Here is a 12,716-nt window from a genome sequence, read left to right on the forward strand (position 1 = left end):
TAACCTGTAGAATGATCCATCACGTCATGTGCCTTCATAATACCCAAAAAATAAAAATCATGACATAGAGTTACTCTACTAAAAAATAAATTATAAAAGACGAAACAATATCAACGTAATCACAAGAAAATATTCGAGACAATATGGAATTTAAAATTTGAAAGTGTACACGATATATTTAAATTCAAATTCGTCCAAACAAAAATTCCAATTACATTTTAACGACGAAATTGTATTTCAACTATCCTCCCACGCTTAAAAATTCCGCGTAGCACTGCTACGGTAGCTACGACGATATAACAGCTACGTAGTGTACGTAGGCGTTGCGTAGGTCGTGGAAACATACAAAGTTTCATTGAAATTAAATCGCCCGCTTATTCCAACAAAAGCTTTTAAACAATTACTACTCAAATTTGTAAATTCAACAATAACTCAACTACATTTGTATAAGTTTGCGATTCCTATACCTTATTTTGTTGTTGCTTTACACGCATTATTTTTTTATGTAGTTTACATAACACCTAAAGCGTTATGAAACAGATTTTATAGCGAAGCTTAAGAAAACATTTGTATCTAAGCCGAAATAGACCAAACAAATAGTAAAAGCCTCAATAGCATGACATGTTTCAGTAACACATTTATAAAATGGTACGCGTCCTAAAATAGTTTTATTTGAAGAATTCTTTTGACCTATTTGGCAAGTTTGTGACTCTGTCAGCCAAAACGTACATCGAGATAACGAAATTGTTTTCATATTGCTACTACATTATTCTTATAACAAATATTGTGTAGACTAGATTGTTAATTTGGATATAATATAACACACAACAAAGCATAATATTCATAAACATTACAATAGAACATACATGATCTTCTGCATATCAATGATATGTTGCAAGTTAGCAACATACATTGCTATGCAGACGACAGTACAGGGGATGCTAGCTATACCGGCCAGGCAAAATCCTCCAGCGAAACTGTTTTTGAGTGTCGAAACAAACTTGTTTCATCAATTGAAACTTCCCTTGAAAAAGTTTCAGAATGGGGTAAACTAAATTTAGTCGAATTTAACCCCAATAAGACTCAAGTTTGCGCGTTCTCCGCGAAACGGTCCCCATTTGTCCATTCACCTCGCTTTCAGAATACTCCCCTTAATATTTCGCCGTCCATCGGAATTCTGGGCGTCGATATTTCGAGTGACGTGCAATTCCGTGGTCATTTGGAAGAAAAAGCAAAACTGGCCTCCAAAAAGTTGGGCGTCCTCAATAGATCGAGAAAGTACTTTGAGCCAAGTCACCTCCTATTATTGTATAAGGCGCAGGTACGTCCTCACTTGGAGTACTGTTCTCATCTATGGGCTGGCGCCCCGCAGTGCCAACTTCTTCCACTTGACCGCATTCAACGTCGGGCAGCTCGAATTATCGCCGATCCCAGGATTACCGATAAGCTTGACCCTCTGTCATTAAGAAGGGACTTAGGGTCTCTTTGCATATTCTACCGATTTTATTATGGGGAGTGTTCTAAAGAACTATTTGACCTTATCCCTGCAGCACAGTTTCACCACCGCACATCCCGTCACAAGAACCTCTTCCATCCACATCACCTGGACGGTTGGCGAAGCACAACTGTGCGCTTTATGCGCAACTTTCTTCCGCGTACTGCTGTACTTTGGAACAAACTGCCAAAGTCTGTATTCCCGAACAGCTTCAATATGAAGGCTTTCAAAAGAGAGCCTATGACTACCTGAAGGGCCAATAAATTAAGCCACTCCCTGATCCACTGAAGCCATTTCCTTAATATTATTTTTCGTTTTACTAAATATCCTGTCCCTCTCCCTCTACCAGTAGGCAACACCCGTAACCCAGTTACGGTAGTCTATGGGCGGCGCACTTAGCTTAACATCAGGCAAGGCGTCGGCTCGTTTGCCTTCTTCTACCATAAAAAAAAAAATACATTCCCATTGCGAAGATAATGTATTTCTTATGAGAATACATTCACTATCGTAAGCTTTAGATTAGCCCAATTTATAAAAGATTTAATTACAAAAATTATTGCATTCGATATTGGAAATAAAGAGCTAGAGAAGAACATAATAATTAAAATAGTATTTCATCAATTATTACATAACATCATTTATATTATATACGAATTGAAGACATACAATTTAAAACAATTACCCGCATCTGAGAGAACTGTTGACTCTGAAATATTTAAGTAAAACCGTACGTTGGTAAACATAACGTTGTGCCCTATATTCAACTTTCATTATTGGCGTAGCGCCCGACCGTCTGTCAATATTCGGTATGGACGTAAAATTTTCAATAGCTCCTCCCATGTGTTAGACCCGGAACAGTTTATAGGAGGCTGTATGATAATCTCTGTAATGGGATCATAAACTTGCACGATAACGCCAGTATGAGATAAGCATTAATGTTGACTATGTAATGTTATGAAAAATGTAATTTTGTTGTACATTTAACGGTAAATTATAATTATTATGAATCATAACATAAAAGTCGTTTCCCGCTCTCTATCTTTCTCTACGTAATACATAATAAATAATCTTTTGAAACTACACAACGGATTTATATATGGTGTTTTTAAAGATAGACTCATTCAATAGGAAGTTTTTTATTTATTCATTTATTTCAGACAGTAGATGTAGTTTAGTGTAATATAATTTGTAAAGCTTCGCCGCCTTCGTACAAAGCGGGCGTGGAAAGTTAGTAAAAAATAATTATTCGAGAATTAAGAACCTCATTGAGAAATCATTTAAAAATACAATACACGTGAGGCGTGACTCGAACATTTTAATCCTTTAAATATTTAAGTCAACTTTTCAAACAATTTTTCTTAAAAAAGTTGTAAAAAAGTACCACATGAGTGACGAGTCATGTCACAGTATACATGTCTCCCAGCCATTAGCGACGCGGTACGTCAGATGTTCAACTTTATACGAAGGCACTGCCGTTGTCTGTGACATGAACGTTATGACGCTCTTAACTGCCTTGCGACTTCACGATGGAATTGAACAAAATACTTTGCGATTCTGCTTGATAAGTTTGGCGTGATATTTTATAGCAGTCTAGTTGAATTTATATACTCTTTTATGAAACTATCATTTTTATCCTACAATCGTAAATAAAATCTAAAAATATACTCTTTCTTTTGAGAAGGTTCGATACTATTGCGTAAAATTTCAAAATCCGTCACTTGAAGATACATACTATTCAACAAGACAAGATAAAAATATTTATTCTGGTTATACAGCCTCATATTCCTTCAGATGATATTAAACTTCGTACAAGATATTAAATATTAGATAAATAGTATAAAACGTTCCAAAATACACAAACATTATATCTCAACTTTAATATACCTACACAATATATCATTTTAATTATCAAATGTTTGGACGATATAATATTTAACATTGTTTGTTAAAATCTAATTTCGCGGACAAGGTTTATTTTCCCATCACTGTTTATTCTATCCGCCGACGATATTGAATTTTCAATGAGGTTCCATCGAGCCTTTATTGCCTTATAGCAAAGAGATGTTAAACATGTCTACAGTTTATGAAAATTTATTTCAAGCAATAATTCTCTTGTTTATTTAATGCTGGCTTTCCGCGCTTTGCTCGCTTGCATTTCGCGTTTTTTTTTCTTCGAAACTACGTAACTACCTTTGTACGATACCTGTACAAATTGCATACCAGTGTAATATTTTTGTAGGGGTGATTTTGTAAAAAAAAAAGTTGTCTATGCATAATATATTCTGACGAACTATCCGGAAAAAAAACTTAATGAACATTCAACGATTTAGCTATATGTATAAATACAGTTCTTTTTTCAAACGTTTTATAAACAAACCACTTTGAAGATGTTTGTTCTTTCAATAAGTTTATCTATGAACACATACAATTGTATGTTTTAACACATTCACAAGTTCTAGGAATTATTCGTTAATAATTTACTGACCAAATAAATAAATAAATAGACACGTGTCATCTCACGTGTTTGCGCTTAAGCTTAAACTTTTGTTTCGAAAGTTGAGAAATAAGCTCCCAACTCACGGTAAATTTTTGTTTTAATGTTGCTCAAACAACAAACAAATGAAACCATTCGTAAAAACCAATTAGATGGAAAACGTCACCAAAACCATATAACTGTATAATTTGAAACAAAAGAAACACAAAATACGCATTCTCTAGAGTCTAGATGTTAATGGGCTTAATTAAAATATATAAGAAAATTCAAGTCAACATTATCAAATATTTGACTGACTTTATTGGCAAATTATGAAACTGGTCCTTAGTTATCTTCTTATTTATATTCTTTTAGTGTATTGAGAATATTTTATTATGAACTTTTCTATAGAATTTAATATCAGCTTATTGTCTTATTCCTTCGAACAATTTTCTTAATTTTCGAATCTTGTTTCGTTTATTTATCGTCTAAATTATCGTATTATAATTAATTTCTTGAACAAGGCAAATAAGATTAAAAATAATTATCAAGCAAATAAGAGACTATTTCTAAAGGAGTATTATAATTTATAAGTACATTTAGAAACTAAATTTCTAGTGAATGTCCTCGGTTACGGCCAGGATTACCAGGGGCATAATACTATGACCTCTTATTTCCAGTCAGTTTACACCGTGAATTGAACTGACTGGCAAATTCATATAATGATTGCATTAACCATGGTCCCTGATATTAAAAAAAAACGTATATGATAATGGTAAAATAAATTTTAAAGTCGATTGGGTTTTTATGTTAAATCGTATAAAGCATTTCACAACAGTTCTTACATTTGTTATTAAGTAAGCGAATTAGATTTTAAATATATACTTTAATAGTTATAGCAACGAGTGGTTTAATTAAACAAATATTAAATTGTACAGGGCAGGGTATTACAGTAACGAAACAACCCTAGGCAGCTAACAACCTAGATTGAATATTTTACGCCTAACTACCTTCTTTAATAACTTTATTAGAGGTTCAGATTCAATTTATATAATGACATTGGCTTGGAGTTTCTAATTATCGCATGTAGTTTTTTCTTTTTGAACTCTGTAAGTAAATGGTAGAGCTTTTTTTTTTAGAAAATCTTTTCTACAAGAGGGAAAATATATAATTATGTAGCAGCATAAAGCAATTCTGTTAAAAAGGGTCTTAATTATGCTTTTCCTGTTGAAAAGATATCAATTTTGAAACTGTATATAATACTTACGAAAAATATATTTACTACAAAAATCCTACATGCCCGTAACATGTATTCTCATTATTTACATCAGTATAAATCGATGTTGTTCGCTGCTTGTCTGTGAACGAACAATTGTTATCAATTTCTTTTCGATATCAGAAATTATCTTAGTTTCATTTCATTTGAAATAGCTGTCTTATTCAAACTTTTTCGATATTACATTACAAACGATAAAATCTTCTACTTACTCTATTTCAGCCAATAAATAAGAAACTTCGTTATCTTTTAACCCAACATCTTCTTAGTATTTAAAACAATTGAGAAAGATTCTTTATTTCCACTTTGAGATGACTTTTTAGTATCTAAATTATAAAGACAATTTCTAGAGAACGAAACCGGACGCTCACTGCTAGTATTATAATCAACACAGAAAACGTGATTCATTAAAAGTACATACTTAAAACAGCAATTTTTCATTAATTAAGCAACTCCGATCAATTTCAATCTCGGCAAGGTGAACCTTTGTTGGAGGATTAACCCGAGAGTTTCGATATTTGTTTTACTTTTTAAAAACAACATTTCTCATTTATGTGATACAAAGCTGCTTTATTTATGTTAACTTATCCGTATATAAGATTATTATACATATGATATCAATATGTATGATAGTATATTATGAATATTGCCATAAAACAATAATGAGACGGTCACAATTCTTACTTTTGACTGCTTCTCATCATCACTACATAGCATAAAACAAAGTCGCTTCTCGCTGTCTGTCTCTATGTTTGCAGACCTTTAAAACTACGCAACTTATTTGGATGCGTTTTTAAATAGAGTGATTCAAATGGAAGATTTTAGTATATAATTTGTTATGTTTTAAACAACTCTTGCAGGGGCGAAAAGCCAGTAACCAATATATTATTATAGTAATATCTAATAATAGTTTATTTCATGTAAACAAATTAAATGTTGTTTTAACTAACGATATACCAAACATTTGATAAACAGTTGTTACTTCACCAATAGAAATAACTACGTAGTTATAACGTGAATATTCGATAAAATATGACAGTTCCGTCAATTACTCACATCGTTTCTATAAGGGCGAAGGTAAAAGGCCCATTAAAATGCTATTACGTGGACGAACAAGTTTTTAAGGGTCGGTAAACAAACCTATCTTCATATCTTCATCTATGAAATAGTTTCAGAATGGAAACAATTTATCTCTTTAATTCATATTTTATAGATAATACTGTTTTGAATTTGCGAAAGAAAAGAAATCTTATGTTTTGTGTAATGGGAGAAATTTTGCTTAACAGTACGAATATTCGTAAATTATGAGGCTCACTAACACGCAATTTCATCAAATAGATTCTTATAGATTCTTATTAGGTAAATTTTAAATGACATTGAAAATTAATTACGAATATCTTTTGCAAGCCATAATAAGTACACTTCCTACACTACATTCCCTCTCTCTTTTATTACTGATACTATTATTGCTATTATATAATTCCTAGCACATATTAATATTTAGAGTATAGATAGGTTCCAGCCATAGGCACCTGTAAACTTGTACTATAAATACCTATAAATATAGTTACAAGAAAATATAATACGTGTAAAATTTTGTTTATTTACAATATATTTATAATCTTAAATGTTTAAAAAAGACTTGTTATTTCATCACAAAGGATACAGATCACTTTCCTCTTGACCGAGTTCGAATCCTTTTAAGAGTTATTGAATTTGGAAAAGCGAAACTCCAAACATGAAAGAATATCAAGACTGCGTAAGAAATTATTGAAACACGTTTTCATTGAAATAAGGAGTACCAAGTGCATTTCATAATAATTCCGTAATATAGGGTAAGGTTGCTCAAGTCGTACCCCCTAAGGAAATTATGCTATAATATTCACGACAATTGAAATAATACAAAATAATCCACATTTACTGAATCTTTATTTAGTTGTCTATTATTAAAAAATCACAGAAACTTACTATGTTAATATTAAAATATATATTTTAACGTTTTTCAAAAACATACCTTCGGTACGATTAAGGCGCCTAGTTGCCTAATTCGTACCACATACAGCCTAAGTCGTACTTAGAAAATACACTTTAGTGAAGATATAATAAACTATATAGAAAAATTCTTAATAATAAGAGATCAATTTTAAGTAAGTTAAAATTACAAATAATTCAGTCTGAGATTAACTTCAGCATATTATTTGGTAATTATTTTAGTGAATAACATAATCTTAGACCTAAATAGAAGTACGAGTAAAGAATTTTTAACAGGTACGACTTAAGCAGCAGTATCTTTGAGGTTGAAAAATAAAATTACTAACACAACCTAAAAATTTTCTCCTGTTTGAGTATGCCCAAACGATTGACAGATAAGCATTAAAAATCGTTGTAATCAAAGACAAAATATAAAGATAACATTCCTGCCGTAAAAAGCTTATGAATGAGTCGTTAATTTTACATGAAAAGTGATAAAAAACTTATTTTTTGAATTATTTTCGCTGCACGAAGCCGACCGCCTGACCACTTGTTTACGCATGCTCGCGCGACTAAATAGTTCACGTTAACAACACTAGATGGCCCAATTCAATGGTATGAGACGAGATATTGGTGGGGTACGACTAACGCCGTGGTACGACTTGAGCAACCTTACCCTAATTTGTAAGGATAGACGGTTTCTTTTCTAGCAAAAACTACGTAATCTTGGAAATAAAATGTAACACATTTTAATGAAAATACTAGGAAGGAGTAGGTAGCTACTTACTAATACATATCGTACATAATATGTTACGGATAAAGATGGCAATACGTTTCAGCCAGCATGCTAATTAATAGGACATAAAAAAATCCACGAAGAGTTAAAAACGACATTTTTCTGGATGTTATTTCACCCCAAATTCACGATACTTGGAAGCGAGAATATTTACTCTGACGCATCTATGTAAATCCTACTCTAATATAAACAAAAACGTAAGATTATTTCAACAAACATTACATCCACAGATTACATCGATAAAACGCGTTAGAATAGCTTGGATTTAAACAGTTAGTTCCATAAATATTTATATTTTATTTTATTTTATTTTGGTACAGTAACAGATTGCAGAACAATTCCTTATATCTAGCTCTTATCTAATAATACATATAAATTCTACAACCCAATAAATACCGTACAGTATATCTAAAAAGACAAAGGGAAATAGCTCGGAGGAGACATTAACGGGAACTTCAGATTTATTTAATGTACGTGTCTCGGGTTTAAATTAAGTATGCAACGGCTTTATCAAGCTATTCTTATACAGTCCTGTTTAATGAAAATTATATAAATGGTTATTAAAGTGAGTTTTTTCTCTACCCTTCTCCGAAACTGCTATCCAAACCTAATTTCTATGAAAAATTAAAAAGCGCTTCTAAAAGAAGTCCAAATGAAAAAAAATTGAGTTTACTGTCTGAATCTTTAATATTTCTGCAAATTGCAAATATAGAAAAACTATAGCCAAATAAAGGTCTTATTCAGAACCTCTATAACTGATTAAGTACCCCAATTTGCGCATATTATATCTCAACAAAATCTTAGAAATTCAATGATAAGTAGAAAGAATTGTTCTTTATCCCGCAAGAATGGCTGTGTTAACATCTGTTACAAATCTACGTATATATAAAATAACCTCGGTACATTTACTTAAAGGTCCTTTACGAGCGAAACCGAGATCCGAGCGTTTTTCAGGCCTACCTTTCTAAATCTTCCCTGGGTTTATCAGGATATTTATTGGTGCAGAACTTTCGAGAACATTCGTGTCCCTTCAACTAACAATGGTTTACGGCTAATAGTCGATACTTCCTTGCGTATGCTGGTTTAGTGGTTAGTGTGGAGTTACGACCATGGAGTTCTGGGTGGAAGGGCTTATTGATGTTATAAAATTCTATGAAACTATATAGGACCACACAGATCGAGCTGCTTTGCTTAGAAATTGCTTCGCAAAGCTGGTCAGTGGTCACTCTATATAAACCCGCCTAGTGGTAAATTTACCAGACTTGACTTAAAGATTTATTTAGACAAGTACAGAAAATATTAACTGAACACAAACAATCCAATCTACAGTATTTCCAAGAATTTTATCTCAGTTCGCGTAATTTATTTACACAATTCAAATTAATATTACAATTTGGAAAATAAGCTTTTAAGCTACGAACAGAATTTGTATTTTAATTGCTCCTCATTCCTTACCAAAATAAAACAAAAAGAAGGAAAAACCCTGATAAATTTTGACGAGATCTTAAATACAGTGTAACCAAAGCTAGTGTATTAACAAACTACTTAAATTAAAACAGTTTAACTGAAACTGGAGCAGTTAAAAAGCTCTCAAACAGAAATGAGCACGTTAATTGTAAATTCAAATGGGTCAAAGCTACGCCTAAATAGCGAACCAGACAAGAGGTCACCCCGAAATAACGGACTGCTTCTACATATAGCATCACCTTTTATAGACTTTGAATCAAATAGTTGATATGGGTAAAGGTAAAAGTGTGTGTATTTTAAAGGTGATACGTTTGACACGACGAAACAAACCAGTTAATGTTTAATGGGAAAGTTTGTGTTTTATAGAAGTTTGCTTACGGGAAGGTATTATGTAGATTTTGAGAAAATTTTGTAAGAATTGATGGATGTTATTTTGTGAATGTATAATGTATACTTAAACTAAACAATTAATACTTTCTGTTGTAATCTGTTGAAAACCCATGCATAACTTAATAGCCAAAAATAAATTATATCAAATTCAAGTCACACATAGCTTATAGATTGCACGTAGTTCAATTAATATTTTGACCGATAATATGTACAAAAATCCCACTTAAACTACTTCCAAAAGCTTACCTTCAGATCCCTCGAGTGCCTGAGCTCTTGCCTCCGCGGTGGTTGCCCCGGCAGGTCTGAATACACCAAGTTCCTCACAGCCCCTTTAAACTTGGGCTCGAAGATCACGGACGGTAGTGCGAGCGTTGACAGCTTGGAGTTATATCTGGAAAGGGATTTTAAGATTAAACCTGAAAAATACGCTAATTATCTATACAAATATTATTCAAATGAATTTCAAATGAATGATTTATTCAACTGGAAAACATTACGATACATTAAAAAGAAATTCTATTAGAAAGCGGCATCTTTTCCGAATGATACAGATAACTTTTTTTACTTATGGGCAAAATGGACAAATAGCTAGTAAATAAAAAACAACAAATAGCTGTTGTATGATGTATGTGCCAGTGAAACAACTTCAACATTATCAATGCATTATTAATGATAAATGGGACTTTAAATGCTTACAAATCTGTGCTTTCATGCCATTAATTAAACAATAACAACAGGACAGTGTTCTCAGAAGATATCATAGCACAATAGAACGCAACTAAGTTCCATCTACCCTCTTATGCCCAGGGGACAAAAATTCGACACGACGTTAGATAAATGGAGCATTTATAGCTTTACATCTCTCCTAGGCATCAGGCTATAACTGGATCACAACTTCCTGTCTCCGAGCAACTACAGAAATTATTGTTGACACAGTAAACTTGGTATCAGTAAAGATACTCTATAAACATATCATAGGAAGTAAGTGAAGCGTGATATGCAGTTGTATACTAGATATAATGGAAATAAATCTTTATTTTGCTTAATCATTACGCCTACAATGTGTCTCAAACTCGAAATACTTAAGAGTCAGCGTCCCACTTTAATAATAGATATATTATATCTGTTTCATAATGGGCTTTTTCTGTGTTTCTGCTCAGTGTTATGTATTTTTATAGGCAACTTCCTAATCCTTGAATCATATAAAGCTCAAAAGCCTTTCTACTCGAATTTATGCAACCTCATTTAAGTGTCGTCTTAAAAAATACCATAATAGTGCAATCTGTAAGTGCAACAGATGTTCCATAGAGCAATTTCCATATATTTGATTAAAGTATAAACAAATTGTTTTCAACTGAACAAATACTTATATGATTACCCGTATGTATATCTATCAAAAATGTGAAGGTAATTTTATCTTTACGCTTTCATGGCTAAAGAACGAATCTCTTTAATCTTTTGGGCTTTGCGGTTCACTGAATTTACAAATTATATGAGTTAGTCTACAAATATTTGGAATTTAACATTGTAATACGCATTTGTCCATTTGTAATCATATTATGTAACTACGCTTTTTCATTTTAACCTATTAAGTACTTTTAAAACAATGTAATATCTTCAGCTGTTAATCTTTAAAATTTATAACCTGTTCTTAGAATACACAGTACATACTGCTTCATTTATTTTATCACATCTTCTTATACGATGCTTTGTGGTAAAATTGCCTTCAAAAGAACATAAGACAGCAAAGTACAAGTAAACAGAATGCTTCTCTTGGAATGAATTTTAAAAAGCAACCTCAAAGAACGTGACATCTCGAAGCCATCGTGTGACAAGGACAGATAGCAATTTATCAGCCGTCCCCTTCCATCGCCACAATATATCTTGGGCTTGACGTGTCTTCGGCGATGTAATTTAAAATCGCTTTCAAGTCAACATTTGTTAGTTTTTTGACGTTTAATAACTATAATGGTGTATTTGTTCGGAGCTTTGCGTTGATGGATACTATTGGTTATGATAATAGGGCAGGTTTATTTCTTTTGTTCACTTTTATTTGCCCATAAATGGAAACAAATTTACATGTGTACCTAAGCTTAAGAAATTGTAAACGAATAAACTCACAGACAAGTTAGATTGAGTTTTATTAGCGCAGGTGACCAAAGTTCTAAGCCCTAAGGATTTGCCACGGTAAGGCAGGTAATACGGATTTAAATCCCGTCACACAGTCGAGTTTATCTATTCTTCAAATTTTCAAATACTATACAATTAATGCTATAAAACAAAAATTAAAAACACTCGATTGACTTCTATCTACATATACACACACATAAACAAAGGATAACATCAAAGGTATCAAAATTGGCCGACATTTATCGCTTACCCGCTCGACTGGCATCAATAGCCCACAATGGACGAGTCCGTATCGCGTGACCTGTTTCTGAACGTTCAACGTGAGATATAGACGTAATAATACTCTTGCTTTTTATTTGTTTTGCTATATATTTATATTATAAAATTTAGAATATCCTCGATCCCGCAAACTCACGATTAACAGTTTGTTTGTTTGATTAACCGCGCTCATTTAAGAAACTACTGATTCTAATTGAAACATAATTTTTGTTTTTGATAGTCCATTTTTCGGAGAAAGCTATAAGCTATGCAAGATCACGCTACGACTAATAGGAGCGAAGAATATTTTTCCTGCCTCAGCAAAATGTTGCAAAGGCAGGGAAAATATTCCAAATGAGGATTAAACCGCGGGGTACGGGGTATAACAATAAAAAAAATTATAATAATTAATAGCAGCACCGAGGCTATCGCTTGACATCCGCCAGACAACCCGCTGGGA

At 32.5% G+C, this 12,716-nt stretch overlaps 1 protein-coding gene across 4 annotated transcripts in view; it reads right to left on the reverse strand.

Annotated features, from left to right (window-relative positions):
* The window catches only part of Nrx-1 (Neurexin 1), a 111,717-nt gene that overhangs the window by 53,492 nt on the left and 45,509 nt on the right, over positions 1-12,716 (reverse strand). For all 4 annotated transcript variants that reach the window (XM_089706953.1, XM_089706952.1, XM_089706951.1 and 1 more), the window contains exon 4: positions 10,115-10,259. In XM_089706953.1, coding sequence (XP_089563079.1) covers positions 10,115-10,259 — 145 coding nt within the window. The remainder of the gene's footprint in view (positions 1-10,114; positions 10,260-12,716) is intronic.

Source organism: Colias philodice, chromosome 18 (genome assembly GCF_061535455.1).
Source record: "Colias philodice isolate Cphi_HAF_F1 chromosome 18, ilColPhil1 Martin Lab GWU primary, whole genome shotgun sequence".
In the NCBI taxonomy this organism is placed as follows: domain Eukaryota; kingdom Metazoa; phylum Arthropoda; class Insecta; order Lepidoptera; family Pieridae; genus Colias; species Colias philodice.